The sequence below is a fragment of the Amphiura filiformis genome, chromosome 18, assembly GCF_039555335.1.
Source record: "Amphiura filiformis chromosome 18, Afil_fr2py, whole genome shotgun sequence".
NCBI classification, from domain to species: Eukaryota; Metazoa; Echinodermata; class Ophiuroidea; order Amphilepidida; family Amphiuridae; genus Amphiura; species Amphiura filiformis.
The window spans coordinates 8,005,526-8,032,028 of NC_092645.1; the positions used below are offsets into that span (position 1 = coordinate 8,005,526).

The 26,503-nt window shown below is 37.1% G+C and overlaps 3 protein-coding genes and 1 pseudogene across 3 annotated transcripts; all 4 read left to right on the forward strand.

Annotated features, from left to right (window-relative positions):
- The first annotated feature begins 272 nt into the window (after positions 1 to 272).
- Positions 273 to 26,255, forward strand: LOC140139814 (cytochrome P450 2C11-like). The gene is made up of 3 exons (XM_072161549.1): positions 273 to 353; positions 11,300 to 11,436; positions 23,665 to 26,255. The coding sequence occupies exon 3, from the start codon at positions 23,788 to 23,790 to the stop codon at positions 25,120 to 25,122; it is 1,335 nt and encodes a 444-aa protein (XP_072017650.1). The 5' UTR covers positions 273 to 353; positions 11,300 to 11,436; positions 23,665 to 23,787; the 3' UTR covers positions 25,123 to 26,255.
- LOC140139719 (cytochrome P450 2J3-like) lies at positions 336 to 11,384 on the forward strand. The gene is made up of 2 exons (XM_072161422.1): positions 336 to 1,600; positions 11,300 to 11,384. Exons 1-2 carry the CDS (start codon positions 336 to 338, stop codon positions 11,382 to 11,384), a joined length of 1,350 nt encoding a protein of 449 aa, XP_072017523.1.
- Positions 11,419 to 12,129, forward strand: LOC140139721 (cytochrome P450 2D14-like). The gene has a single exon (XM_072161423.1). The coding sequence runs from the start codon at positions 11,419 to 11,421 to the stop codon at positions 12,127 to 12,129; it is 711 nt and encodes a 236-aa protein (XP_072017524.1).
- LOC140139722 (cytochrome P450 2U1 pseudogene) lies at positions 12,162 to 12,890 on the forward strand (annotated as a pseudogene).
- Positions 26,256 to 26,503: the final 248 nt, after the last annotated feature.

Below are 26,503 nucleotides of genomic sequence, written 5' to 3' on the forward strand. Positions count from 1 at the left end.
TAATAACTACTATTAAACTACTATAAAACTACTCACTACTATTAAAAAGTACTATTGGGCCCCCAATAATTTTGGCCAGCTGTCATTGGACCCCCTAATATTTAGAATCTTCCAGAGCCTCTGAATATTTTTGCTGAAATTTGTTTTATGAAACTGTTGTATCAAGTCTACCAACCATTTATCTATTTCCTGTATTCTTTTCTTTCTCTTTTTATAGGGTGACAGATGTGTGGTTGCTGGATGATTATTCCAATTCAAAGACTGCCTGAATAGTTGCCTTCTATCATATACCAAAGCTTGATCGTCAACCACCTGCTCAAGAAACTTTACTCATCATGGATGCAGTGCTTCAGGTACTATGTCTGTTTGTACTTGTATTAATCATTATTGTAATACTTCAGTACTACAGACATCGATGGCCAGTCGCTAATTTCCCTCCAGGACCGACAGGCCTGCCAATCATAGGCACGGCACTCTTCACAGGAAGCGAATTTCATTTCAATCGGACGGCAAAGAAATTTATGCAAAGTTACGGTAACGTGTGCAGTTTAATGTTAGATGAACCCACGGTACTAGTAAATGGTTATGAAGCTATCAGTGAAGTGACTCAGTCAAACAAGGGGTATGACTTTGCAAGTAGGAAGGATCCCATGTATTCTATCCAACTGTATAATCCCAAGAAACTGGGTTTATTCATGGCTGATTTCAGTGAGAGGTGGCAAAAACAGAGAAGATTTGCCTTGTCGACTTTGAGAGGGTTTGGATTTGGAAAGACAAGTTTTGAGGAGAAGATCACCATGGAAGTTGAAACTTTACTGAGTCATGTGAAAGAGCTAGCAAAGGTGCCCCAGGATTTATCAATGGCTATAACATTAAGTGTTGCCAGTGTTATGTGTGATACCATCCTTGGTTGCCACTATGATCATAATGACAAAGAATTCCAACACATAGTCTGTGTGATGGAAGAGTGGTTTCAATCATTTGGAAAGCCTGGCATTGCATTGTTGGACTTTGTTCCCATCAGTAGGCCATTTCTTCAACGACCGGCACAAGAATTGAGAGATATATATGCAGAGTTTTCAAAATTTACCATGGGCAAAGTTGCAGAGCATCAAAAGACCTTTGCAGCCAATCAAGAGCCCCGTGATTTTATAGACTGCTATCTGGCAAAGATGGCGGAAGAACCTGATACCTTTACCCTAGAAGAATTGAAATATGTTTTGAGTGATTTGTTTTCAGCAGCCACAGATACGACCTCATCCACTCTTAGGTTTGCTATTTTGTATATGATGGTCAACCCTGATGTACAGGAAAAGGTGCATCAAGAATTGATGCAGGTCGTGGGACCTTCACGACTCCCTAAATTGGAAGATCGCGATATGGTGCCCTATACTGTGGCTACAATACATGAAATACAAAGGCTATCATGCATCGTTCCAGGATTTCCACGCTGTGCCACTGTTGACACAACACTGGCTGGCTACTCAATACCAAAAGGAACCAATGTTATCTGCAATATGTGGGGACTTCATTATGATCCTGATCTTTGGCCCGACCCTTACAAACTTGATCCTACCAGACATTTGAATGACAAGGAGAGGTAATCAAGAGTCCATACTTGTTACCCTTTGGGTTAGGTCGTCGTGTGTGCATGGGTGAATCGTTAGCCAGGATGGAGCTCTATCTTTTCTTTTCTAGTTTAATGCATCAGTTTAAATTTGAACTTCCTCCTGGTGCAGACTCGCCATCGTTGGAACCTGTACCTGGGTTAACTGCATCACCTCAACCATTCCAAGTTATGATCAAGGAATATTTATGAAGAGAATGCATTTTTAAGAAGGTATGTCCCCAACTTTTCAGTTGGAGTCATGCAAGTATGGTACATGTATGGTAAGCTAAATGAGTGCCGGGGTGGGTACTCAACTTAAGAAGTGAAGGGTATGTGCCTACCGGCGTCGCGAAAGTAGGGGCCTATCTTGTACAGAACGTTAAAATGGGGGGGGCATTGGGTACAAGCAAAATGAAAAAGGGGGTCAATGGGTATAATATTTTGAAAAAACAGGGTCATTGGGTATAAGATTTCAAAAAACTGGTCATCGGGTAGAAAATTTTGAAAAAATGGAGCAAAATTCTTGTTCTTGTTTCAAATTTCCAATACAAATTTGTTGAAATAAGATGATTTAAAAGTTTCAGCATTATTTTGTGGCATTTTGATGATGCTATTCTTGAAAAAAAGGGGGTCATTGGGTAGCCGGAACTAAAAAATGTGGGGTCATCAGGTATGACTTTAAAAAAAGAGGGTCATCGGGTATAGTATAGTATAGTCGATTTCAAAAGAGGGGACCTATTGACAGGCACATACCGTCACTTCCAAAGTTGAGTGCCCCCCCGTATTTTGTATTGAGGATATTGATTACCATTGACGAATTATTAAGGAGGGGTGTTTATTGCTGTGATCGACTGCATCGGATAAAGACAGAAATTTATTGACATGTTATGTATTTTTTTAATTGAACACTTGAAAAATATAGACATAAACATTAAAGGAGTATTTCGTGATCCTAGCATCCTCAGCAATCCTAGCAATTTCAGTTGATTCCGATTTTGCGTTCGCGAGTTATGCATGATTATGTGTATTACACTGCTCCATAGACAATGCGTTGTAATTTCGTTCTGGTGCACCAGAATGAAATTCAAATTTCACGACATCTTTACTAAACGAATTAATCTGCAAGAAATATTTTGTACATAAACATTATGTAGCCAGAGGTTTCCAGTGATATAAAAATCTCAACTTTTTTTGAGAAAAGTGGGGGATGAGGCTGTGGATCACGAAATGCCCTTTTAAGATAACATACTAATTTTACGGCATCTCCAACAAAACCCGGAACAAGTCACCAGGCATGTTTTTGAGTTCAACATTTTCGTAGGCCTTTAAAGATGACATTCTCATCAAATAAAAAAAAAATGAAATTTTGCAATTCTTAGTAATTTTATGGTATTTGACCTTGGGATTGAGTGGACTTCCAAATCCTTGAAAGTACTTATTAATAAAAATGTCTTTAAAAAAGGAGTGGTGGTGCCCAATTGGGTATAAATGACTGAAACTAATAATATGAAATATATAATACAAAATAGTTATTGAATTATCCTTGTTGAAAAATATGTATCAAACATAGAATGTGTAAACATTGTACATAGTTAATATGTTGTTTATGCCTAATTGAAAACGTTACATATGTGAATTCGGGTTTAGTGAAAATGGGATATGTGTATGTGCACATTCTTATTTATTAGTATGTTTGACAGCAAATTTCATGATGCATCATCATGCACATAATATTTTTGAAATACTGAATTAAGGGTTGAATGGTTTAGTAATAGCAACAGTATTTCGATGTATTGTTATCTTAAAGCCTTAATGTACGATTTCCTTCAAGTTTTAAATATGTTATCATATACTCAAAATGCTGAAATAATGCTAGTAATAATTATCGGGAAGGGTTTCTGTTCATTTTGAGCTTAAATAGTGAGTGAAAGATACCCTGCTGGTTATTTTGGCCGTTTAACACACAGTTCTATAGGAGGACATATTCAAAGAATTATGACATTTTGTCGAACTTTGTTCTGTTGACCTGCAAATACAACAAATTTGGCTGATTCCATTTAGTTGCAAGTTGGGACATGTGTAAACATTACAAATATGCCAAAAAATCAGGTTTGAAAAAAATTAACCAATTTCATATTATAAGATCATACATTATGGCTTTAAAGGATATGTTGGTCTCTATAGGAAAGGCGTGGATTCGTTGTTCTGTAATTCAAAAGTGATTCATGAGTGTCATGATTTATGGAAAGAGCCAAATTTTGATGGATTTAGGATGTATATTTATATACTGAACGTTGAAATATTGTTTGTAAAATTTTTAAAGAATACAAGACACCAAGGCTACTGACAATAGCCTAGTAATTGACCTCTCTGTGTGTGAGTGAGCATGTATGGGCAATTCCGTATGAGAGATGGCAAAAACAGCAAAATTTAAAGTTTATCAAACCTCTATGAAATTGCATTTCCGGGGTGGACAAATTCATAAATTGTAAAGAACTGAAAACCGTTTTGGAATAACTTAAGTGGTTTTCCTGAAAATCTGATTTGAAATTTGATATTTTTTTTGGCTTGACTTAAGGACCCTTGGCTAAATTTTACCAAATTCAATAAATCCTTGAATCAAAAACTTATTCTTATGTATACTTTCTACTTTTACATGTTTTAACCATGGGATCTTATTTGGTAAAGCACTTTGTACAAGTGGTTATGGTATTTGCAGGAGAGAATTGCCAAATCTGCCCATTTTTTGTTGTAATTCCGTTACCGAAATATGAAAGAAGTTTTCCTCATGAGCTTATTTCTTGCTGAATTATTCTGTAATTGTAAATTTTCTTCCTTCATCAGTCTACTTAAAGCCTAAAACAGCAATTTCTGAAATAGTTCATTGTATTCCTATTAAAACATTGGTAACGGAATTACATTGGTAACGGAATTACATAATTATAACCTGATTTCCAGAGGCTACAGTTTGATCAAGTAAAGGATTTATAGGATGCTTTATCCCATAAACTGAGCCAGGGCTACAGAGTTTGAAACCTGTGACCATAAAAACAAAGATTGACTTACAATTATACATGAATGTCGCCCACTCCCATTAATTACCATGAAATTTTATATTGTTTTCCCACATAAACAAAATTTGTTAGTAGGTATATCCTCCCAATAGTTTTCAGTTTACCATACAGGTGACTTCTATTTTAGTTGATATTAACATTGAAGTGTTAAAACAACCATATCTGATAATCTGATGTTCAAGAAATGTGATTTTTACAGGTAAACTTTCATGGATGTAACTCCATTTTCATTTTTGTAATTCCGTTACCGTGCCTATTATTATATTAGAACTATAAGGTTGTGTATGGAGTACCCATGAACACATAACCCCCTAAAATCCTGCCAGGATATAATTGACACCATACAAACAACAACTGACTTGCATATTGGCATCGATACACCATTTTATTTAAAAGAACAGTGTCATGTCGTTTTTCAAATAAGTAATTTTTAGGAGGTATATCCCCCTAATAGTTTTTAATTTGACAAACAGGATTTGTATTATGGTTGATATTAAAGTTGGTAACATTTGAAGTGTTAAGGGGTACTACACCCATTGATTTTTTTGCATTTTTTGCATTTTGTGAAGAAATTACAAAAAAAAATTGGACAAAGTGGTATGCAAAATGAAGGGGCAAATCTTCTCGTTTTATTGGTGGTATCGGTATCAATGTAGCTTACATGCTTTTACAGATAGAAGCCAAAAGGAGGTGCATCACTGATGATTTAAATTCACTTCATTTTGGAAAGCTTACTATCAACGGATTTCGTTAAAATTTTGGATATGTGTTGCTAACACATTAGGGAAATAAAGTTGATATGTAAAATGGGAATAAGTGGTTCCTGATTTCTTTTATGACTTCATGAACTTGGTGCTCCACAACTATCAAAAAAGGAACTGGTTAAAATGCTTCTATTTTCAATGTTGAGCTATATTTTGCATTTTTAACTTGCGACATTATTGCACTGAAACTTAATTAAGCCATAGGTAACAGGTTACAACAACCATACTACAGCAATGATGAAAAAATTGTATTTCTTGTCACCTATACAACCATATTGGGTAGTTTTCCGTAAGCTTAAGTTTTGTGATTTTGGTAACTATTTTATATTTATTTGTGAAATCCGTCTCAACTAGGCATTCTAAATTGTACTCACCATTTACATCCCAAGGTATATTAGTATATCCACCATGCACTTCTCGATATATATCCAGTTAAAGACAGAATATCAAAATTATGCCTCATATGATATCACAGACTCTCACATGTGTATTCAAAATTGATGCTTAAATTTGACCTGAACCAATTGACCTATAACCTGACATACGGTGACCTAATAGCCTTTTCTTCTCCTAACAACTAATGACTATGCATCCATTGTATAAGTGTTTATTTAATTTATTCAGTGTTATATCATGGTAGGTATTTTGCATGCACCACTATAGATTTTCTATAGAGAGTATAACAAAGGATTTAATGTATTCTATTCATGTACCCTACTTGAACATTTTCAAAAGAATAAATTATGGTTTGTTATGAAACACAGATCTGAGTTACTAGGTTACAGTAAACAAAAAATATATAGGGCTAAAATGACTTACTAAAATTGTTGAAATTCACTTTATATGTAGATATATTTTATAAGTTCAGGACATGAGGTGATAAACATATATATGTACTTAATAAATTTGCAAGAAAAAAAAGAAGAGGGGTACTGATGAAAATCGGGTATTATATCGCCTTAACACATCCATTTCTGATGATCTGATGTTGAAAATGTTACCATTTTCGTAATTCCGTTACCGCTGCCTTTTTTTGGGGAAAAAGGTCGACCATGGAAGTATCCATAAAAATGTAACCCAACAAAATCCTTCCAGGGTTTAGTTGACACCATACAAACAAAGATTGACTTGTATATGGTCACCACTCACCATAATTACTTTGAAAATTTATGTTGTTTTCTATTCAACAAATTTAGTAAATCAATTATGGATGGGCTTGTATAGGGGTAAAAAAAGGGTGATGTTTAAAATTCCTTAGGGCTCCAGCTTATTTGGTGCAGTATGATCTCCTGAGCATTTTGACACCATTTTCATTGAAATTTGAAATTGGCCAAAAATGAGTTGATGCAGCCGAAAAAACAATTTGGAGAGGGGGGTCTGACAATTATTATTTTGCGTCGAATGTCTATGTAACTTTTTTATTCTATGTCCTATTCTACTGATTTTGGTGCTGTTTTCTATGTTTTTGAGGTCAAGGAATTCAATGAAAGTGGTTAATTACATTTCAGGGTTTATCTTCTGAATATCAAATTGTGCGTAGCACATTCACATGTATCGATCCCGGGTATTCATTTCAGTGTCTCTGCTGTATAATGTAATTATTAACCGGACGATGTCGGTGTGTGTGGGGGGTTCATTTAAGGAGAAATGTTAATTTTACTATATTGATATGTCAATTATTTCTTAGTTCAAGATTTACATGAATTGTTTATTTATATTATTGTGATGTGTCTGCAAAAATGTGACATGATCAAACTGAATTAGTCGGATGTCGATGTGTTTGAGATATTTGCAAAAACAGCTAGTGTGCAAATTCTTTTGTTTTATACTGTTTAAGTGGGTACTACACCCCTGCCCAATTTTGTGCCTATTTTTGCATTTTTCTCAAAAATTATAGAGCATTGATGATAAGTAAGATATGTAGCCTATATTGTAGGGGCAAGGACTACGATTACTGCACTGGAAATTTTATTTCAGCACAGACAACAGTTGTGAAGTTAAGCAGTATTCAGACTTTTTATTGTACGTAAAATATTGTATGCAACATATCTACATTGTTTAATCTATTACCATTCTATTTCCAGTAATGTTTAAGTTCTAACGAATGTTTGATGACGTAAAATCGATAATATATTTCTACTAGATATTACATGTAACATATTTTCAATTTTTCGTCATCAAACATTCGTTAGAACTTAAACATTACTGGAAATAGAATGGCAATAGATTAAATAACGTAGATATGTTGCATACAATATTGTACGTCTATGAGCGCTTTACGGTCAAAAATGAGGGAAAACCAATATTTGATCAATAAATCAATAACTACCTGCCTTGAGTTGCTGAATTTTAAGTGCAGTAGTTGTAGTCCTTGCCCCTATAATATACATATCTTACTTGTCACCAATGCACTATAATTTTTGAGAAAAATGCAAAAATAGGCACAAAAATGACCAGGAGTGTAGTACCCCCTTAAAGCCATTGATAAATGCTCATAACTCAGTGACCAGATGTCAGATTTTGATGGGTTTGCATCAAAATGTAGCATTCCTAAACTGGAAGAATATGATGTAAAAAACTTCTAATTAAAATTTGGCAACATGTGGCTCATTCCAGGGGGGGTACTCAAGTTTGGTTTTGGTAGTGACATGCCATGAGAATTTGAAAGTGGACCCATATATATACCAATTTTTCAAACAATTTGGACCCATTGATATACCAAAGGGCAACATTTTCGGCCAAATTTAACCCAAATTGGGAAAATTTTTAAAATTTTGGCTAGATTATGGAAAAGTTGGGCTATTTTCCGAAAAAATGGAGAAAATTTTGAAAAAAAAAGGACCCATTCATACACCAAAATAGGCTTTGAACAAGGGGTGGTTGCATATACCAAAAGGCAGAAAATGCTACCCATATTTGTGGCACGTCCCGTATGGTCATTTGTATACACCCCCCCCCCCCCGGCCTCATTCCCCTTGATCATGTCACAAATATTTTGTTGTTGATTATTCATCCAGATCGGATATAAGTTTAGGGATTCGATAATGTTTCATTGTTGCACATCACCAGTTAGAGGTTGATAACTACGCAACATTATTTGGAGGGCATTGCGAAAAATCGGAACATTTTACCTTTAGAACCGAGGAATATCCTGAGGGGCGCAGGATATTCCGAGGTCTAAAGCAAAATTTTTAGATTTTTCACAATGCCCGATATATTACCAATGCAAAGTTATCAACCTCATTCATAACCATCACAGTTATCTCTTCACTTGACAAAATAACACAATTTTCCAAAATTAACCAAAAGTAATGTAGCATATAGTAAGTTGTAAATTTATTTTCCAGTCTTTGTTTGAAAACTGACACTTTTTATGCCAATGGCTGCTCATCTAATGGTATACAAATATTGACTGCTATGAGGGGCATGGTTAATATTATAGGCCCAAGGTGATCTCAAAACCATGCCATGACCCGAGGTGCAGCCGAGGGTCATAGCATGGTTTTGAGATCACCGCGGGCCTATAATCTTAACCATGTCCCGAATAAAGCAGTCAATATTTGTTTTATATACCGAATTAATATAGATTTTGGTCATCTGATTGGTTAAAAGGCCTATTTTATTGTTCATAGGCCATGGTAAAATTTACAAAGAACGTTTTTCGTTATGAACCGATCGCGTCACCGCAACTGGCAGGCATCGTGTTGGCACCGTGTGCGTAATGCGAACACGCCATCAGCAGCGTAATGCGAACACGCCATCGCATGCGCGCCCGATGATGTGAAAATGACTATTCCCGGGAATAGTTCAGTTTTTACGTAATTCTTAAAAAGGAGGGCATAGTTAATTCAATGACTGCACTTTTAACCAATCAGATGATGACAGGAATCTATATATGAGGTATATAATAATAATTATTTAATCTTGGCCCCGTAAGTTAATGTAACACTAACTTACAACTCTCCTAGCATGCTCTTTTTATAACATTTTTCATTAGATATCCACAAAAAAAGCTTAGTCCCAAAATTTCAGTTGATTCCGATTTTCCATTTGTGAGTTATGCATGATTATGTGTATTACACTGCTCCATAGACAATGTGTTGTAATTTAATTTCGTTCTGGCATACCAGAACGAAATTCAAATTTTACGATATCTTTGCTAAACGAATTAATCTGCAAGAAATTTTTGGTACATAAACATTATGTAGCCAGAGGTATCCAGTGATATAAAAATCTCAACTTTTTTTGAGAAAAGTGGGGGATGATGCTGTGGATCACGAAATGCCCTTTTAATCAAATATAATATGTATATATAAGGTGGCCAAAACCCCGGTGGGTTCAGTCTTCACTGACAATGTGTACGCATGATGGTTCCAATTAGGGGTACTTTTCAAGAAATGTCCATGAAATTTTCGAGGACAAAATTGTTCGCGATTGTCCAAATTAGGGGTGTTTTGGAGCAAAATTGTCCTTGAAATGAAAAATAGGGTGTATTTCTAGGACTTTCGTCCGCATTTTACCGCTACAGTTTTCGTTATTGTCCTCATTTCCCTGTGAAATAGGGGGAAATTCAAAAGCGTCCTTGAAATGGTAAAAATAGGGGTATTTATTTCGGAAAAATGTCCTCGATTCCTCGTGATAAGGGGGTGAAATGAAAATGCGTCCTCAAAATGATAAAAATAGGGGAGGTATTTGGGGGCAAATTTTCCTTGATTTCACGCAAAATAGGGGGCAAAATTGCTGCAAATGTCCTTGATTCCCCGTGAAATAGGGGTCATTTTCAAATCCTGGAACGGTCATACGTCCTACCTTTAAATACAAACTGAACCCACCGGGGGCCAAAACCATCCTAATCATTTGTTTTATCTGGATGAGGTAGAAAATTCTACTAAATTCTTGAAAAAAGACAATCTGACAATCGAGCCATAAAAAAAACTTGCAACAAGTCTAAGCATTCAAAATCTTGAGCCACATACAGTGTTCCCCATGTTCATGCTATTAATACAGAGACCCAGTCCACATTTATATAACATGGTGTAATTTCCTGATAATGATATGATTAGGGGCTATGCAGTAATTATGTCTACCCCGCGGGTGATGAATTCTCAAAATGGTCTGCTAAAAGTCACTTGCCTCCCCCCTTGGCCATGCCAAAAATCTTTGCCCCCCCTCTTTTGATGTGCCAAAAACCTTTGCCTCCCTTTGATGTGCCAAAAATTCTTTGGAACCCGAATATAAAACCTTAAATTGTCTTATCATATAATGCGAGCACAGTAAGCAAGAAGTTTTGCATATTTGAATGTGTTCCTAACATGTTTTCTTTTTAGGGCATAATATAGAGCTGGTGCCCAAAATATCTGTGCCAAAAGTAATTTGCCCCCCCTTTCGACCTGCCAAAAATGCTTGCCTCCCCTTTCAGCCTGTCTGTGCCCCCCTATATAATTCACCACCCTGGGGGTACACATAATTATTGCACCACCCGGCCGTACAATAAATGAACCACGAGGTCGTTCACCTGGTCAGTACTTTGTTATCGTATCGTAATCAATTTTGATACAAAGTCCATGATACAGAGACAAATTGTGTACAGAGGTAATTTTCATTTGCAATATTACAACACTTTGCTACGAACCAGCTCAATGATTGAAATTTTCATAGTTGTTTATGATGACATGATTGCCAATTAAAGACATCGAAGGAACACACTGCTAACTTTGTACTGGACAGGTAAAAACACTTGTGTGGACCAGGTCTTGGATACAAATCTTTTGACTGGCATTTGTTTGTTTTTTGAAACTGTTGTATCAAATCTACAAGCCATTTATCCATTTCCTTTATTCTTTTTCTTTTAGGGTGACTGTTGATGTGTGGTTGCTGGATGATTATTCCAATTCAAAGACTGCCTCAATAGTTGCCTCCTACCGAATCAAAGCTTGATTGTCATCCACCTTCTCAAGAAACTTTACTCATCATGGATGCAGTGCTTCAGGTACTATGTCTGTTTGTACTTGTATTAATCATTATTTTAACACTTCAGTACTACAGACATCGATGGCCAGTCGCTAATTTCCCTCCAGGACCGACAGGCCTGCCAATCATAGGCACGGCACTCTTCACAGGGGCTGAATTTAGTTTTGATCGGACGGCAAAGAAATTTATTCAAAGTTACGGTAACGTGTGTAGTTTAATGATGGATGTACCTGCGGTACTAGTAAGTGGTTATGAAGCTATCAGTGAGGTGACGCAGTCCAATAAGGGGTTTGACTTTGCAAGCAGGAAGGATCCTATATACTCTGTCCAACTATATAATCCCAATAAACTGGGTTTGTTCATGGCTGATTTCAGTGAGAGGTGGCAAAAACAGAGAAGATTTGCCCTGTCGACTTTTAGAGGGTTTGGATTCGGAAAGACCAGTTTTGAGCAGAAGATCACCATGGAAGTTGAAACTTTACTGAGTCATGTGAAAGAGCTAGCAAAGGTGCCCCAGGATTTATCAAAAGCTATAACATTGAGTGTTGCCAGTGTTATGTGTGATACAATCCTGGGTTGCCACTATGATCATAATGACAAAGACTTCCAACACATAGTCCATGTGATGGAAGATTGGTTTCAAAAATTTGGAAAGCCTAGCATTGTATTGTTGGAGTTTGTCCCCATCAGCAGAGATCAGCACAAGAAATGAGAGATATATACGCAGAGTTTTCAAAATTTACTATGAGCAAAGTTGCAGAGCATCAAAAGACTTTTGTAGCCAACCAAGCGCCCCGTGATTTTATAGACTGCTATCTTGCAAAGATGGTGGAAGATCCTGATACCTTTACCCTGGAAGAATTGAAATATGTTTTGAGTGATTTGTTTTCAGCAGCCGCAGACACAACCTCAAATACCCTGAAGTTTGCTATTTTGTATATGGTAGTCAACCCTGATGTTCAAGAAAAGGTGCATCAAGAATTGATGCAGATGGTGGGACCTTCACGGCTCCCTAAATTGGAAGATCGCGATATGGTGCCCTATACTGTGGCTACAATACATGAAATACAAAGGCTATCATGCATCGCTCAAGGATTTCCACGCTGTGCCACTGTAGACACAACACTGGCTGGCTACTCAATACCAAAAGGAACCAATGTCATCTGTAATATGTGGGGACTTCATTATGATCCTGATCTTTGGCCCGATCCTTACAAACTTGATCCTACCAGACATTTGAATGACAAAGGAGAAGTGATCAAGAGTCCATACTTGTTACCATTTGGGGCAGGTCGTCGTGTGTGCATGGGTGAATCGTTAGCCAGGATGGAGCTCTATCTATTCTTTTCTAGTTTAATGCATCAGTTTAAATTTGAACTTCCTCCTGGTGCAGACCCACCATCGTTGGAACCTGTTACTGGGCTGACTGCATCGCCTCAACCATTCCAAGTCATGATCAAGGAATATGTATGAAGAGCATTTTTATAGAAGGTATACCCCAGCTTTTCAGTTGTAGTCGTGCAAGTACGGTATTGTAAGGTAAATGAGTTGACACCAAAGAGATAATACCAGGAGAGCTTGGATTCTCTATACATAGCACTACAGTAGGCCAAAGAATTAAGGTACCAGTTATGTTCACCCCTGTATATCCTAATCAAAGAAAGATATGTCTTAATTGGAAGCAGCACCCAGTTTTAGCTCGAATTTAAGACTTCATTTGTTGATATTGTTCAAGAAAATAAGACACAATGATCCAAAAACCCAAGGAAGATGCCAATTAAAAAGTTCCAGTTTGCTCCATTGCATTCCCTATTGGTTTGTATACAAAGCGTTTGCGAACAAGAGAACTAGGGCCGTGCTTCCATTTATTAGTACGTTAACACTTGCATCATGCTTTCATTGATTAGAACACGAAAGAGCAACTTTTGATTTTGTTTCTTCATTAAATTTTAGATCACTGTTTCTTTAATTCTCAAACAATTTCAACAAATAAGACTTATTAAAACTAGTACAGGTATTGGCTGCTAGTCTTAATTTTGACACATTTGTCTTTTATTTAAGATTAATACAGGGGTGAACACAACTGTTACCTTAATTCTTAATTTAAATCCACAAGTGTGACAATCCAATATATGGCATTTTCACTATCAAGCAAACACAAAATGTTTTACAGAAAACTTCTAAATGTTCGATCAAAGGGTATATAAAAGATATTAAAATGTTTTGACAACATTCATGGATATTTTTGAAAACCTACTACAAAAAATATTTGCCAAGAATATATTGCAATAACATTTTGACCACATTTTTAAAACATTGTAGTGTTTTTTCATACAAAATCTTTAAGTATGTTCATGTTTTCATGATCTGTATATAACGGGACATTTAAATATTAAATTACCGGTAATATGTTTGGACCGAAATCAAAACATGTTTATGACCCCTTAACTTCTTTAAAAACATTTTTGTGTTTGCTGGGTATTGGGTTTAGTACCAGTGGCGTAACCAGGGTTGGTAGCGCCCTGGGGCAAGAAAACAAAATTGGTGCCCCTACCCCCCATCCGAGAATATCTTAGACGCTGGTAGTGGCGAAGCTAGGGGTTGTGGCACACAGGGCTAAGGATACATAATGGCGCCCCCATTCTAGAATTTTTTTACAAATAAGGCCTACCACTAATTAATTTTGGTTACTAGAAGTTGAATAATTGGTCTTAAAATATTTTGTGCTGAAATGTGCGTGACAATTTTGACTTTCATCGCTTGCCCCCCCCCCCCCCTCATAGTTACACCCAAAGAGCTTTTAAATAGAAATAGAGTCGCAATAGATTATATAATCTTTTGTTCGTTTGATGCCGATTAGAAGTTGCGACAGGCTATTCATAAAAGTGGTACCATTGGTTCGAATAAAGGGGTTCCGCCATTAAATTGGTCACTGATCCGGCATCATATTAACGCTCTACACAACAGGCGAGTATCAATAAGTGACCACACTACAGTCATGTGTAAGGGCAGTCATGTGTAAAGTGGTACCATTGTACTCAATGTATCCCAAATGTGTGCTTGTGTGGGTCTGAAGACTATAAGGAGGCTTTAGCTGTCGATGCAATCATCTTTACCACCCACCTGACGATAGGTGTTTCATTTAATAAATTGAATGCTCTTGGTGATCGATTACACATTAGAATGTATGAAGGCTGCCATTTCCAGTCCATATATCTTTATTACACTATAATGGTAATCGCTATACGTATACATGTAAGTATAAGTATAGGCCTATAAAGGTTGTTTTTAAGAAATTTCCATTTAATTTTATTTTAAGAAGGAGATTGGTATAGAAATAGTGCCGTACCCAAAGAGGGGAGGGGGTTGGGGAGGGACAGATTCACCTCTGTGAGAAGTCTTGGGAGGGGGGAGTGAGGAGGAGGGGATATGGAGAATGAGAGAGGGCTGGAGGAAGGGATAATAAAGACAAGTAGATAAATAGAAATATAAGGAAAATGATGGGAATGAGAGAGGGAGGGTGAGAGGGGACAATGAGAGTGAGGGAGTGATAAAATGTAGGCCTAGGAAAGAATAAGTATCAGAGAAGGGAAAAGAAAGGAATGATGAATACATTTAATAATAACTAGCGGGTACCCGCGCTTCGCGCGGGCCCCCGCTAGATGAGTAAACGGGAGGCGGTTAGTAAACGGGAGCGGTTAGCATAAACGATGGAAAATGGTAATCATGACAATTGGTATCGATTTAACAGCTCAATTATTAGGGCCTACTCGGTCAGTGATGTGGTACAATTTGTTGCCTCCATTTTGCAAACGATTTCCTTTAGCATAATCTTTTGCGTAATTTGTGTACCAAACACCCTTTTGACTTATTTTTTTCTTTCAGTTTCTCTCTCTATCTCTTTCCATTTCTTGCTTTCCCGTAGTGGCGTGGGCAGCACATTGAAAGGGGGGAGGTTGTTCAGTTCCCCCGCATGGAGTCTGATTAGGAGTGTGAAGGGGCAAATTTTTTCCCGCGAATCCCCCGAATGACCAACAAAAGTGGGGGGGGGGGGGGATTGCCCGCCTGCCCCCCCTTTTTACACACCACTGCTTTCCCGTTATTTCGTTCCATTTCTCTCCTTTTCGTTTTCTTTTTTGTTCCCTTTCTTTCTCTTCTCTCTCTCTCTCTCTCTCTCTTCTCTCTAGCCCTTTCTGTCTGTCTGTCTTTTTTAGTCTTTCCCATTCTTTCTTTTCGTTTCTCTCACCCTTTCTCTTTCTTGCTTGCTTTCTTTCTTTCATTCTTTCTTTCATTCTTTCTTTCTTTTTTTCTTTCTTTCTTTCTTTCTTTCTTTCTTTCTTTGTCTTTCTTTCTTTCTTTCTTTGTCTTTCTTTCTTTCTTTCTTTCTGTCTTTCTGTCTTGTCTTTCTTTCTTTCTGTCTGTCTGTCTTTCTTTCTTTCTTTCTTTCTTTCTTTCTTTCTGTCTTTCTTTCTTTTTCTTTCTTTCTGTCTTTCTTTCTGTCTGTCTTTCTGTCTGTCTGTCTTTCTTTCGTTGTCTTTCTTTCTGTCTGTCTGTCTGTCTGTCTGTCTTTCTTTGTCTTTCTTTGTCTTTCTTTCTTTCTTTCTTCGTGCGAATTTGTTCCACTTTTGCACGCATGTATGTGGCCGTTTCTTTCTTTCGTTCGTTCGTTCTTTCTTTTAAATTTGTTTCTTTTTCATCAAGTAGGCCTATACTATAGCAACATTGGGTTTCAAGAAGGTTGAGTTACATAGGCGTAACTTCAGGTGGTGGGGTGGGGGAAATGGTAGGCCTAATTATGGCAATTGGTATCGCTTTTACCAGCACAATAACGCGTGTTTGCATATTAGAATTTGACCAAAACACAAATCCATTTTGCGTATTTTTGGTAGGCCATACCTTTTTTAACTTTCTTTCTTTCTTTCTTTCTTTCTTTGATCTCTTTTCGACACATCCTTCCGTCCTCACTTTCTTTCTTTCCTACCCTTTCCCACCATTTATTTATTTATTTCTCGCCAGGGCTCCTTGTCATTAAACCTTTCTTTCCTTTCCTTTCTTTCTTTCTTATTTTCCTTCGTTCTCAGTCCTTCTATCTCTCTTTAGTTTACTTTTGCTCACATCATTTCTTTACTTCTTTCTCATTTTCCCTCTCTGTGTCTTTTTCCTTCTATCTATATCTTCTCTTTCTTTCCCTTTCTCCTACTCTGTCTTTCTTCCTCTCTAGGCCTAGGCCTACTCAAGTTATAGTCAAAGGCATCAAAACTCAAAATTTATTTTCAAATTACAAATTTACATACCTTTAAATCAGTTGCGTGTAGCGTGATATGGACAGGCATGTGCCGCCAATCGATCTGAAAATTTAGAAAATTCCACAGGAAAATTGCCGAAAAACTGCGCCATCAAGCCCCCCCCTCCATGGTCGGTGACCCCCCTCAATATGATGACATAACTGCTTAAAATCTTCTAACGGTAATAGCATTTACATTGTTTACCGTCGCAATTTTCGTACCGTCTTGAGGTTGACGCGTGTTCGCTCGCTGGGTTGCTATGCGTGTAATGCGTATTACTGTGCGTGAGGCCTATAGCATGGCAACGAAATGACGGGCCACCATTGGTTGATCCACCAAATAAATCCAAATAATTATTTGTATTTATTAATTTATCTATTTATCTAAGCAATTTCCATTCATCTGGAAATGCTAGAACTTATTTATTTATCTATTTATTAATTTATTTGTCATCTATAATCTCTGACTTGATACCGATGAATCGATCAGTTCCTCTTCAAAGTATCGATTATCGGCAAGTTCCTCTTTAATAGTATAGATTATTAGGCCTATATAATAACTAAACACATAACAGCACTGGGCAGCCATTCGACGATGTCAATGCCTTTATTCGTTACGTAATTAAAACGCCCAGTCAGATGTATTTCACACCTACCAAACACAAACTCACCCAATTTCGCAAACTGGACGTTGAATGTACACTCTCATGAATATTGATTGGCAACATTTTCCAATATGTCAGCGCTCTAATTGGAAACAATAGACCCTGCAGAGCGTTGGTTACACCACTGTTTGGTACACATACTTTATATTATATGGTTATTAAAATATCTTGCAAGTCTCTTTGGAAGCTGGATTTGATTTCACGAAACACTTGAAACAAAAATCCATTTTTTAACTCGAACAAATCTGTAAAGTTAGAGGGATCAATATTTAGGGGTAGGAACAGAGGAATTAAAGGCAACAAAAAATAATATATATTTAACAATGGGCCATAGCTAGGCAACCTTATTGCCCTTGATTCTATAATTAACATGTATTTTATTATAGGCCTACATTATATTTGATCAGATTTCCTATGTTAAATGCTGTAATTATGAATTTTTAACAAATGAAATTTAAGATTCAATATTAATTCTAGGATTTCATGTCAGCAAAAATATTTATTTCTTTATATAGGGATAGAGGAAAAAGCAATTGCAGTATGCATCTTACTGTGCATTATGTGTCCAGATCTGGTCCAGTCAGGCTAAATGTCGGCAATAATGAAACTGAGATATAGGCAAAAATGAGGAGAAAAAACAGCAAAAAACATTAGAAAATGGATAAATAAAATGTTCATAACTTTGCAACCAAGTATTCAAGAGACCAAGGGATTCAATATCAGTAAGTGTAGGCACTAAGCAAGTCGGTAATGGTAGTAACTCAATTTTCAAAATTTGCGCCTGAGTGGATCCGATCAGGTCACATCCGGGGGTCACATATGCATACAAGGTCGCACCATGGAAGAAAGAGATAAGACTCTTTATATCTTTCTTCCATGGTCACACTTCTATATCAGTAGGCATATTTTTCATGCAAGCATTCAAGAGACCAGGGAATTCAGCATTAGTAAGTGTACATATTGGCATTAAGGTACTCTATTAGTAGCTGGATGATGTAGGTAAATAAGCAAGTTCTAGTCAGTAAAATGGTAATAACTAAATTTTCAAATTTTCTGACTTGAGCCTGAGTGGATCAGATCGGGTCACATACACACACTTTCACACTTTCACAATCACAATAGGCATATTTTTCATGCAAAAGAGTGTGGCCATTTCTTTTGTGTTCACACACACAAGTTGTGTGTGTCATTTCTTATTCAGTGAAGATTTCGGACATATTACACATTTGGTAAGTCTAATCTTGCTATATATTTTTTGTTTTTCACATTAAAAGAAAATAATTTCCAATAAAGATAGAAATGTGGAAACAATTTTTGAGCAAATGCGAGGGGTACATTTAACCCCCTGGACACTAACGATCATATTATAACAGCATTTCTGATTTGTTGATATCTTGATATGCTCATTTCAATAGCCAATTATGACTAGGCTGTAAACTATTTATGGTCAAGTTGCATTAGCAGATGATCTTATTAATACCCTCCTTGATTGGTTCGAAATTGGACACAACATTCATTTTGGCCAATCGGCAGGTAGTTTTAATGGATATGTCAATTATTTCTTAGTCCAAGATTTACATGAATTGTTTATTATAGTGTTAACCGGGGGGCATCAAATTTTTTTGGTGCGTATGCTTCCCAGAATTTTGAGGTGGTGGGTCTTTGGGTGTAACTGTAAAAGGGGGTGTTTTGGAGCTGCGAACCGGGCTGTGAACAAGTAAAACGGGGGCTTTTGGAGCTGCGAACCGTCAAAATCAAGGGTCTTTCTTGGCTTTTTGGTTGAAAATCGCCTGAAAAAAAAACTAGCATTCCTAAACTGCAAGAATACGATGTAAGGGGCTGTGCAATAATTATGAGGCCCCGGGGTAAAATTTCAAATGGCTCACCAAAATCGCTTGCCCCCCCCTCGGCCCGCCAAAATTCTTTGCCCCCCCCTTGCACATGCCAATGGGGGAAATGTCATATTTAAGCGTTTCTGTAGCGTTTTCCTAAGCCTTTTAGCGCTTTTATTTAAAAGGCGCCCATGAATGTGTGCCAAAATTGCTTGCCCCCCTCACCTCTCGGCTTGCCAAAATTGCTTCCCCCCCTCGCTCGCCAAAATTTCTTGCCCCCCCAATTTTACCCTCCCCAGGGCTCATAATTATTGCACAGCCCTAAAAACTTCTAATTAAAAATTGCCAACATGTGGCTCATTCCCTTGATCATGTCACAAATATTTTGGTGGATGTAGATTATTCGTCCAGATCAGATATAAGTTTAGGATTCAATCATGTTTCATCGTTGCACATCACCAGTTAGAGGTTAATAACTGCGCGTCGGTTATTTGGAGGGCATTGTGAAAAATCTAAACATTTTACCTGTGGAACCGAGGAATATCCCGAGGGGCTTAGAATATTCCGAGGTCCAAAGCAAAATGTTTAGATTTTTCACAACGCCTGACATATATTACCTATGCAAAGTTATTAAAGGTCCGTAACCCGATCGACAGCATCATCCCCGATTTTTTTCATTGTTGATGAGGTTTTGGTATCACATAATAGATACTATTTTTCTCATTACTATCCTGAAATTTGACGCTCCAAGTCGATGTATTTCCGGAGAAATCATGAAACACAGCGGCTTTTACAGGCTACCAGTTTGTAAACAATGGTAAATACTTTGGATTTCTGGGCCGGGAATTATGAACGAAATAGCTCGAAATATCATTCTCCTCAACAGCTACTTTGGTTTCGCGTCATACACATTCTGTGAAAAAAGCGAACCACGCTAACTGCTGAGGAGACGCGTCTAGACGGTGTGCCGTATTTAATTATAAAATTTCCACGATGGAGGCAGCGGGCGATTAGCTCAGTCGGTTAGCCAGCGCTTCATGTTTCTACCGAGAGGTACCGGTTCAAAATCCGATGCGGAATGTTTTTTTTTTCCTGTCCATTTTTACCCTAAACTTTTTTTATATTCATTTGAAATGTACATATTGCAAGGGAAATATATTTTGTTTCCTTTTTTCTGAAAAAAACTAATATTTTTCGTTCAATACGGGCGGGCATTGATTGTACAGCATGTCAGCATTAAATTTGTCATACTGAACGGAAATGGTTGTTGTTGCTTGCCTACCCAGAATGCAATTCATGTATACCAAGGTATTGGATTGCAAATTTGGCTATTTATTCACATTTACGCCGAAAATGCTCTCGTTTTTTCACAAAGCAGCATAAAGGGGGCGATATTTGATATTATTATGTAATTTTAAAGACAATCCATATCCAAAACCAATAGGGTTACCCCCCTTTAAGGGGGTACTACACCCCTGCCCAATTTTGTGCCTATTTTTGCATTAAAAAATTAATTATAGAGCATTGGTGACAAGTAAGATATGTATATTATAGGGGCAAGGACTACAATTGCTACACTGGAAATTTTATTTCCGCACAGACAACAGTTGTATGCGTTACAGTCAAAAATGAGGGAAAACCAATATTTGATCAATAAATCAATAACTACTTGCCTTGAGTTGCTGAATTTTCAGTGCAGTAGTTGTAGTCCTTGCCCCTATAATATACATCTTGTCACCAATGCGCTATAATTTTTGAGAAAAACGCAAAAATAAGCAAAAAATTGGCTAGGGGTGTAGTACCTCCTTAACCTCATTCATAACCGTCACTTTTATCTCTTAACTTGACAAAATAACACAAAATTTTCCAAAATTAACCAAAAGTAATGTAGCATAGTAAGTTGTAAATTTATTTTCCAGTCTTTGTTTGAAAACAGACACTTTTATGCCAATGGCTGCTCATCTTTAATGGTAATAATTATTTACTCTTGACCCCATGAGTTGATGTAACACTAACTTGTAACTCTTGATTTTGTCATAATCAAATATAATATGTGTAACTTTCCTAATAAACAAATTTGCTGTAATGGTATCAATGGTGTTTATGTTAAATGTCTTAATATTTTGCTGCATTAATGAATTGTTATCGACCCCTTGCCTACATCTGTAGTCTTTCTATGTTAACATCAGTCTTCCCCCCCTGAAAGCCAGGGGCAGCACCACAGGGAGGGGGGCAGGGGGGAAATTGCCCCCCCTATGATTTGTAAAAAAGAGGTAAAGGAAGGAAAAAGAGGAAGAGAAGAGGGAGAGAGAAAAGGGAAGGGAGAGAGAAAGAGAGGAGGGGGAAGAAGAAGAAGAAAAGTAGCCATTCCCCTCCCTGGCCAGCTCCCCCTTCAGACATCTTTCCCCCAGGGTGTGGAATGCTGACCGACACAGTTTTAAAGTTCTTTTTTTTTGTATTTTGGGCCTATTTTTGTCAAATTTTCCCGCTTGAGAGTCACAGTGCCTCTCAACTCCTGTTATTTTTTGCGTGCTTTGCGCGACTTTATTTCACTTTTCCACCATATTTCACCAGTTTAGCTAAAGTATTGCAAACTTTTCGCGCGCTTCACAGACATTTGTACCATACACTTATTCTGTTGCCAAAAGGTGGCCAAAAACATCCTAATCATTCGTTTTATAGTACTTACTGGATGATGTAAAAGGAAAAATTCTACTAATTTCTTGAAAAAAGAGTAAAAAACATGCATTTTCGGCATGTTTTCTGACAATCGAGCCACAAAAAAACTTGAAACAAGTCTAAGCATTCAAAATCTTGAGTCACATACAGTATTCACCATGTTCATGTGATTTGTATGAGGGGCGATATAATTTAAGAGACCCAGTCCACAATTATATTTTTTGTCATGCAGATCTAAAGGAAAAATATGGACACATTTTGTCTATGTATCAAATTATTTAATGGACTTGATTTAATACGATATGATAACAAAGTGCTGACCAGGTGAACGACCTCATGGTTCATTTAAGGGGGAATAATACCCTGATTTTCATCAATACCCCTCTCCATTTTTTTCTTGCAAATTTATAAAGTACATAAATATGTTCATCACCTCATGTCATGAACTTATAAAATATATCTACATTCAAAGTGTTTTAAAACCATTTTAGTAAGTCATTTTAGCCCTATATATTTTTGTTTACTGTATCCTAGTAACTGAGATGTGTGTTTCATAACAAACCATAATTTATTCTATTGAACATGTCCAAGTAGAATACATGAATAGAATACATTAAATCCTTTGTTATACTATCTATAGAAATGTACTCACTGATTATAACACTGAATAAATTAAATACGCCTAATCTCTTCCACATAGACAATTTAATACTATGTATCTTCTGTAATGTGTTGTTAGGAAAAGAGATTAAAAAAGGCTATAAGGTCATCAAAGGTCAAGTTATAGGTCAGTTGGTTCAGGTCAAATTCAGGCATCAATTTTGAATACATGTGATAGTCTGTGATATCATACATGTCATAATGAGGCATCAATTTTGATATTTTGTCTGTTACTGGATATATAATGGAAATGTGTGAGGTGGATATACTAAAATACCTTGGGATGTAAATGGTGAGTACAATTTAGATTGCCTAGTTGAGATGGATTGGGCAAATAAATATAAAATAGTTACCAAAATCACAAAAATGAAGCTTACGGAAAACTACCTAATATGGTGGTATAGGTGACAAAAAATACAATCTTTTTTAACATTGCTGTAGTGTGGTTGTGGTAACCTATTACCTATGGCTTAATTAAGTTTCAGTGAAATAGTGTCGCATAAGTTCAAAATACAAAATATAGCTCAACATTGAAAATAGAAGCATTTTTTGATAGTTGTGGAGCACCAAGTTCATGAAGTCATCAAAGAAATCAGGGACCACTTATTCCCATTTTAAATATGAGGATATCAACATTATTTCCCTAATGATACTGATGCCACCAATTGAGCGAGAAGATTTGCCCTTCATTTTGCATACCACTTTGTCCAATTTCTTTTTCTCATTTCTTCACAAAATGCAAAAAAATGCAATGGGTGTAGTACCCCCTTAAATCATGTCATAATCAGGAAATTACGGTCATGACAAAATAAAAATTCCTTTAAATAAAAAAAAAATGGGGCACCCAAAGACCCACACAGGTAATTTTATTTGCAATATTACAACAATTTCATGCTACAAACCAGCTCAATGATTTAACTTTTCATAGTTCTTGAATGATGACATGATATGCCGAGGACATCGAATAGTCACACTGCTAATTTTGTAATGAACAGGTAATACACTGGTGTGGACCAGGTCTTGGATACAAATCTTTTGACTGACATTTGTTTGTTTTTATATGAAACTGGTATCAAGCCTATTAAGCATTTATCCATTTCCTTTATTCTTTTTTTCTCTTCTTTTAGGGTGACTGTTGATGTGTGGTTGCTGGATGATTATTCCAATTCAAAGACTGCCTGAATAGTTGCATCCTACGGTACCAATTAAAGCTTGATCTTCATCCAACTTCTCAAGAAACTTTTATCATCATGGATGCAATGCTTCAGGTACTATGTCTGCTTTTACTCATATTGATCATTATTGTAATACTTCAGTACTACAGACATCGATGGCCAGTCGCGAATTTCCCTCCAGGACCGACAGGCCTGCCAATCATAGGCACAGCTCTCTTCACAGGAAGCGAATTTCATTTCAACCGGACAGCAAAGAAATTTATGCAAAGTTACGATAACGTGTGCAGTTTAATGTTGGATGTACCTGCGGTACTAGTCAATGGTTATGAAGCTATCAATGAAGTGACTCAGTCAAACAAGGGGTATGACTTTGCAAGCAGAAAGGATCCCATGTACTCTGTCCAACTTTATAATCCCAAGAAACTAGGTTTGTTCACGGCTGATTTCAGTGAGAGGTGGCAAAAACAGAGAAGATTTGCCCTGTCAACTTTACGAGGGTTTGGATTCGGAAAGACCAGTTTTGAGGAGAAGATCACCAGAGAAGTTGAAACTTTACTGAGTCATGTAAAAGAGCTAGCTAAGGTGCCCCAGGATTTATCCACACCTGTAATATTGAGTGTTGCCAGTGTTATGTGTGATACCATCCTTGGTTGCCACTATGATCATAATGACAAAGACTTCCAACACATAGTCCATGTGATGGAAGATTGGTTTCAATCATTTGGAAAGCCTAGCATTGCATTGTTGGACTTTGTCCCCATCAGCAGGCCATTTCTTCAACGATCAGCACAAGAAATGAGAGATGTATATACCGAGTTTTCCAAATTTACTATGAGCAAAGTTGCAGAGCATCAAAAGACCTTTGTAGCCAATCAAGAGCCCCGTGATTTTATAGACTGCTATCTTGCAAAGATGGTGGAAGATCCTGATACCTTTACCCTGGAAGAATTGAAATATGTTTTGAGTGATTTGTTTTCAGCAGCCGCAGACACAACCTCAAACACTCTGCGGTTTGCTATTTTGTATATGATGGTCAACCCTGATGTACAGGAAAAGGTGCATCAAGAATTGATGCAGATTGTGGGACCTTCACGACTCCCTAAATTGGAAGATCGTGATATGGTGCCCTATACTGTGGCTACAATACATGAAATACAAAGGCTATCATGCATCGCTCCAGGATTTCCACGTTGTGCCACTGTTGACACCACACTGGCTGGTTACTCCATACCAAAAGGAACCAATGTCATCTGCAATATATGGGGACTGCATTATGATCCTGATCTTTGGCCCGATCCTTACAAACTTGATCCTACCAGACATTTGAACGACAAGGGAGAGGTGATCAAGAGTCCATACTTGTTACCCTTTGGGGCAGGTAAATGCGTGTGTGCATGGGTGAATCGTTAGCCAGGATGGAGCTCTATCTATTCTTCTCTAGTTTAATGCATCAGTTTAAATTTGAACTTCCTCCTGGTGCAGACCCACCATCGTTGGAACCTGTTTCAGGATTCACTGCATCACCTCAACCATTCCAAGTCATGATCAAGGAATATGTATGAAGAAGATATGGAACCATTGCAAGTAGTAATTGCAATGGTATATGGTAAGCTAAGTTGAATCCAAAGAGATTATATCAGGAGAGCTTGGATTCCTGGTAATGGTGGTTGAAACCAAAGGGATTATACTAGGAAAGCTTGGATTCTCTATACATATAGAGAATCTGCCATATTGGAATGTCACAATGTAGATTTAAAATGAACATCCACCATTTGTACGACACAGTTGGGTCGTCCATGCAGTGCTTCCACGTTGAGCTATTCCATTTGAAATCCATACATCCATATGGAAGACATGACCTTAATCTTCCACACACAGGGTGTAGCTTTCAAATGTAGTCACCCATTAAGGTAACCCCGTTTGATATTCACCCTGTGTGGAATATAATTAAGGACATGTCTTCCACTTGGGGTGCATGGATTTTAACTGGAAGAGCCTAGATAACATGCAGATTGCAAACAAGCTCACATTGCACTGTGAAGTGAAATGTGCTTGGTGCTTTGAAATCAAGGGCTTATAAAAGGGAATTTCGTGATCCATAGCATCATCCCCCACTTTTCTCAACAAAAAAAGTTGAGATTTTTATATCACAGGAAACCTCTGGCTACATAATGTTTATGTACAAAAATTTCTTGTAAATTAATTTGTTTAGCAAAGATATTGTGAAATTTGAATTTCGTTCTGGTACACCAGAACAAAATTATAACACATTGTTTATGGAGCAGTGTAATACACATAATCATGCATAACTCACAGACGCAAAATCTGAATCAACTGAAATTGTGGGAATAAGCTTTTTTCATGGATATCTGCTGAAAAATGTCATAAAAGAGGATGCTAGGATCACAAAATACTCCTTAAAAGCAGGGCTGTCAACTTAATGGAATTGCTAGTCGTGAGACACTGTCGTACTGGGGCGGAATTATTTTTTGCCAACTATAATTTGACCCATGATTATTTGAGCCACGGCGCTTGAGAATCTAAAAAGCGGGGGGTGGTCGAGGGACAACAAATTATTTTTACGATGCATGAGATTTGACGGCTCTTTGCGTGAGATTTACTACCTACAATCAAGGAAAAAAGTCCTTGGAACGCTTGGCACACTCTGTCGAAATTCCGTGCAGAATTTCTTATGTTCATGGAAATGACCTATATTGTGTTTGGGAAGAAACATGACATCTACAACAATGATTTACCCTTCCCTCTCCCCATCAAGCAATGTTGGAACACA

What these genes read in the sequence shown, in the direction of transcription:
- LOC140139814 (XM_072161549.1), top strand. Translation starts at nt 23,788, where the DNA reads ATGGATGCAATGCTTCAGGTACTATGTCTGCTTTTACTCATATTGATC.
- LOC140139719 (XM_072161422.1), top strand. Translation starts at nt 336, where the DNA reads ATGGATGCAGTGCTTCAGGTACTATGTCTGTTTGTACTTGTATTAATC. An exon ending in CATTTGAATGACAAGGAGAG is followed by an intron (nt 1,601 to 11,299) that starts GTAATCAAGAGT and finishes TTTTTCTTTTAG; the next exon opens with GGTGACTGTTGATGTGTGGT.
- LOC140139721 (XM_072161423.1), top strand. Translation starts at nt 11,419, where the DNA reads ATGGATGCAGTGCTTCAGGTACTATGTCTGTTTGTACTTGTATTAATC.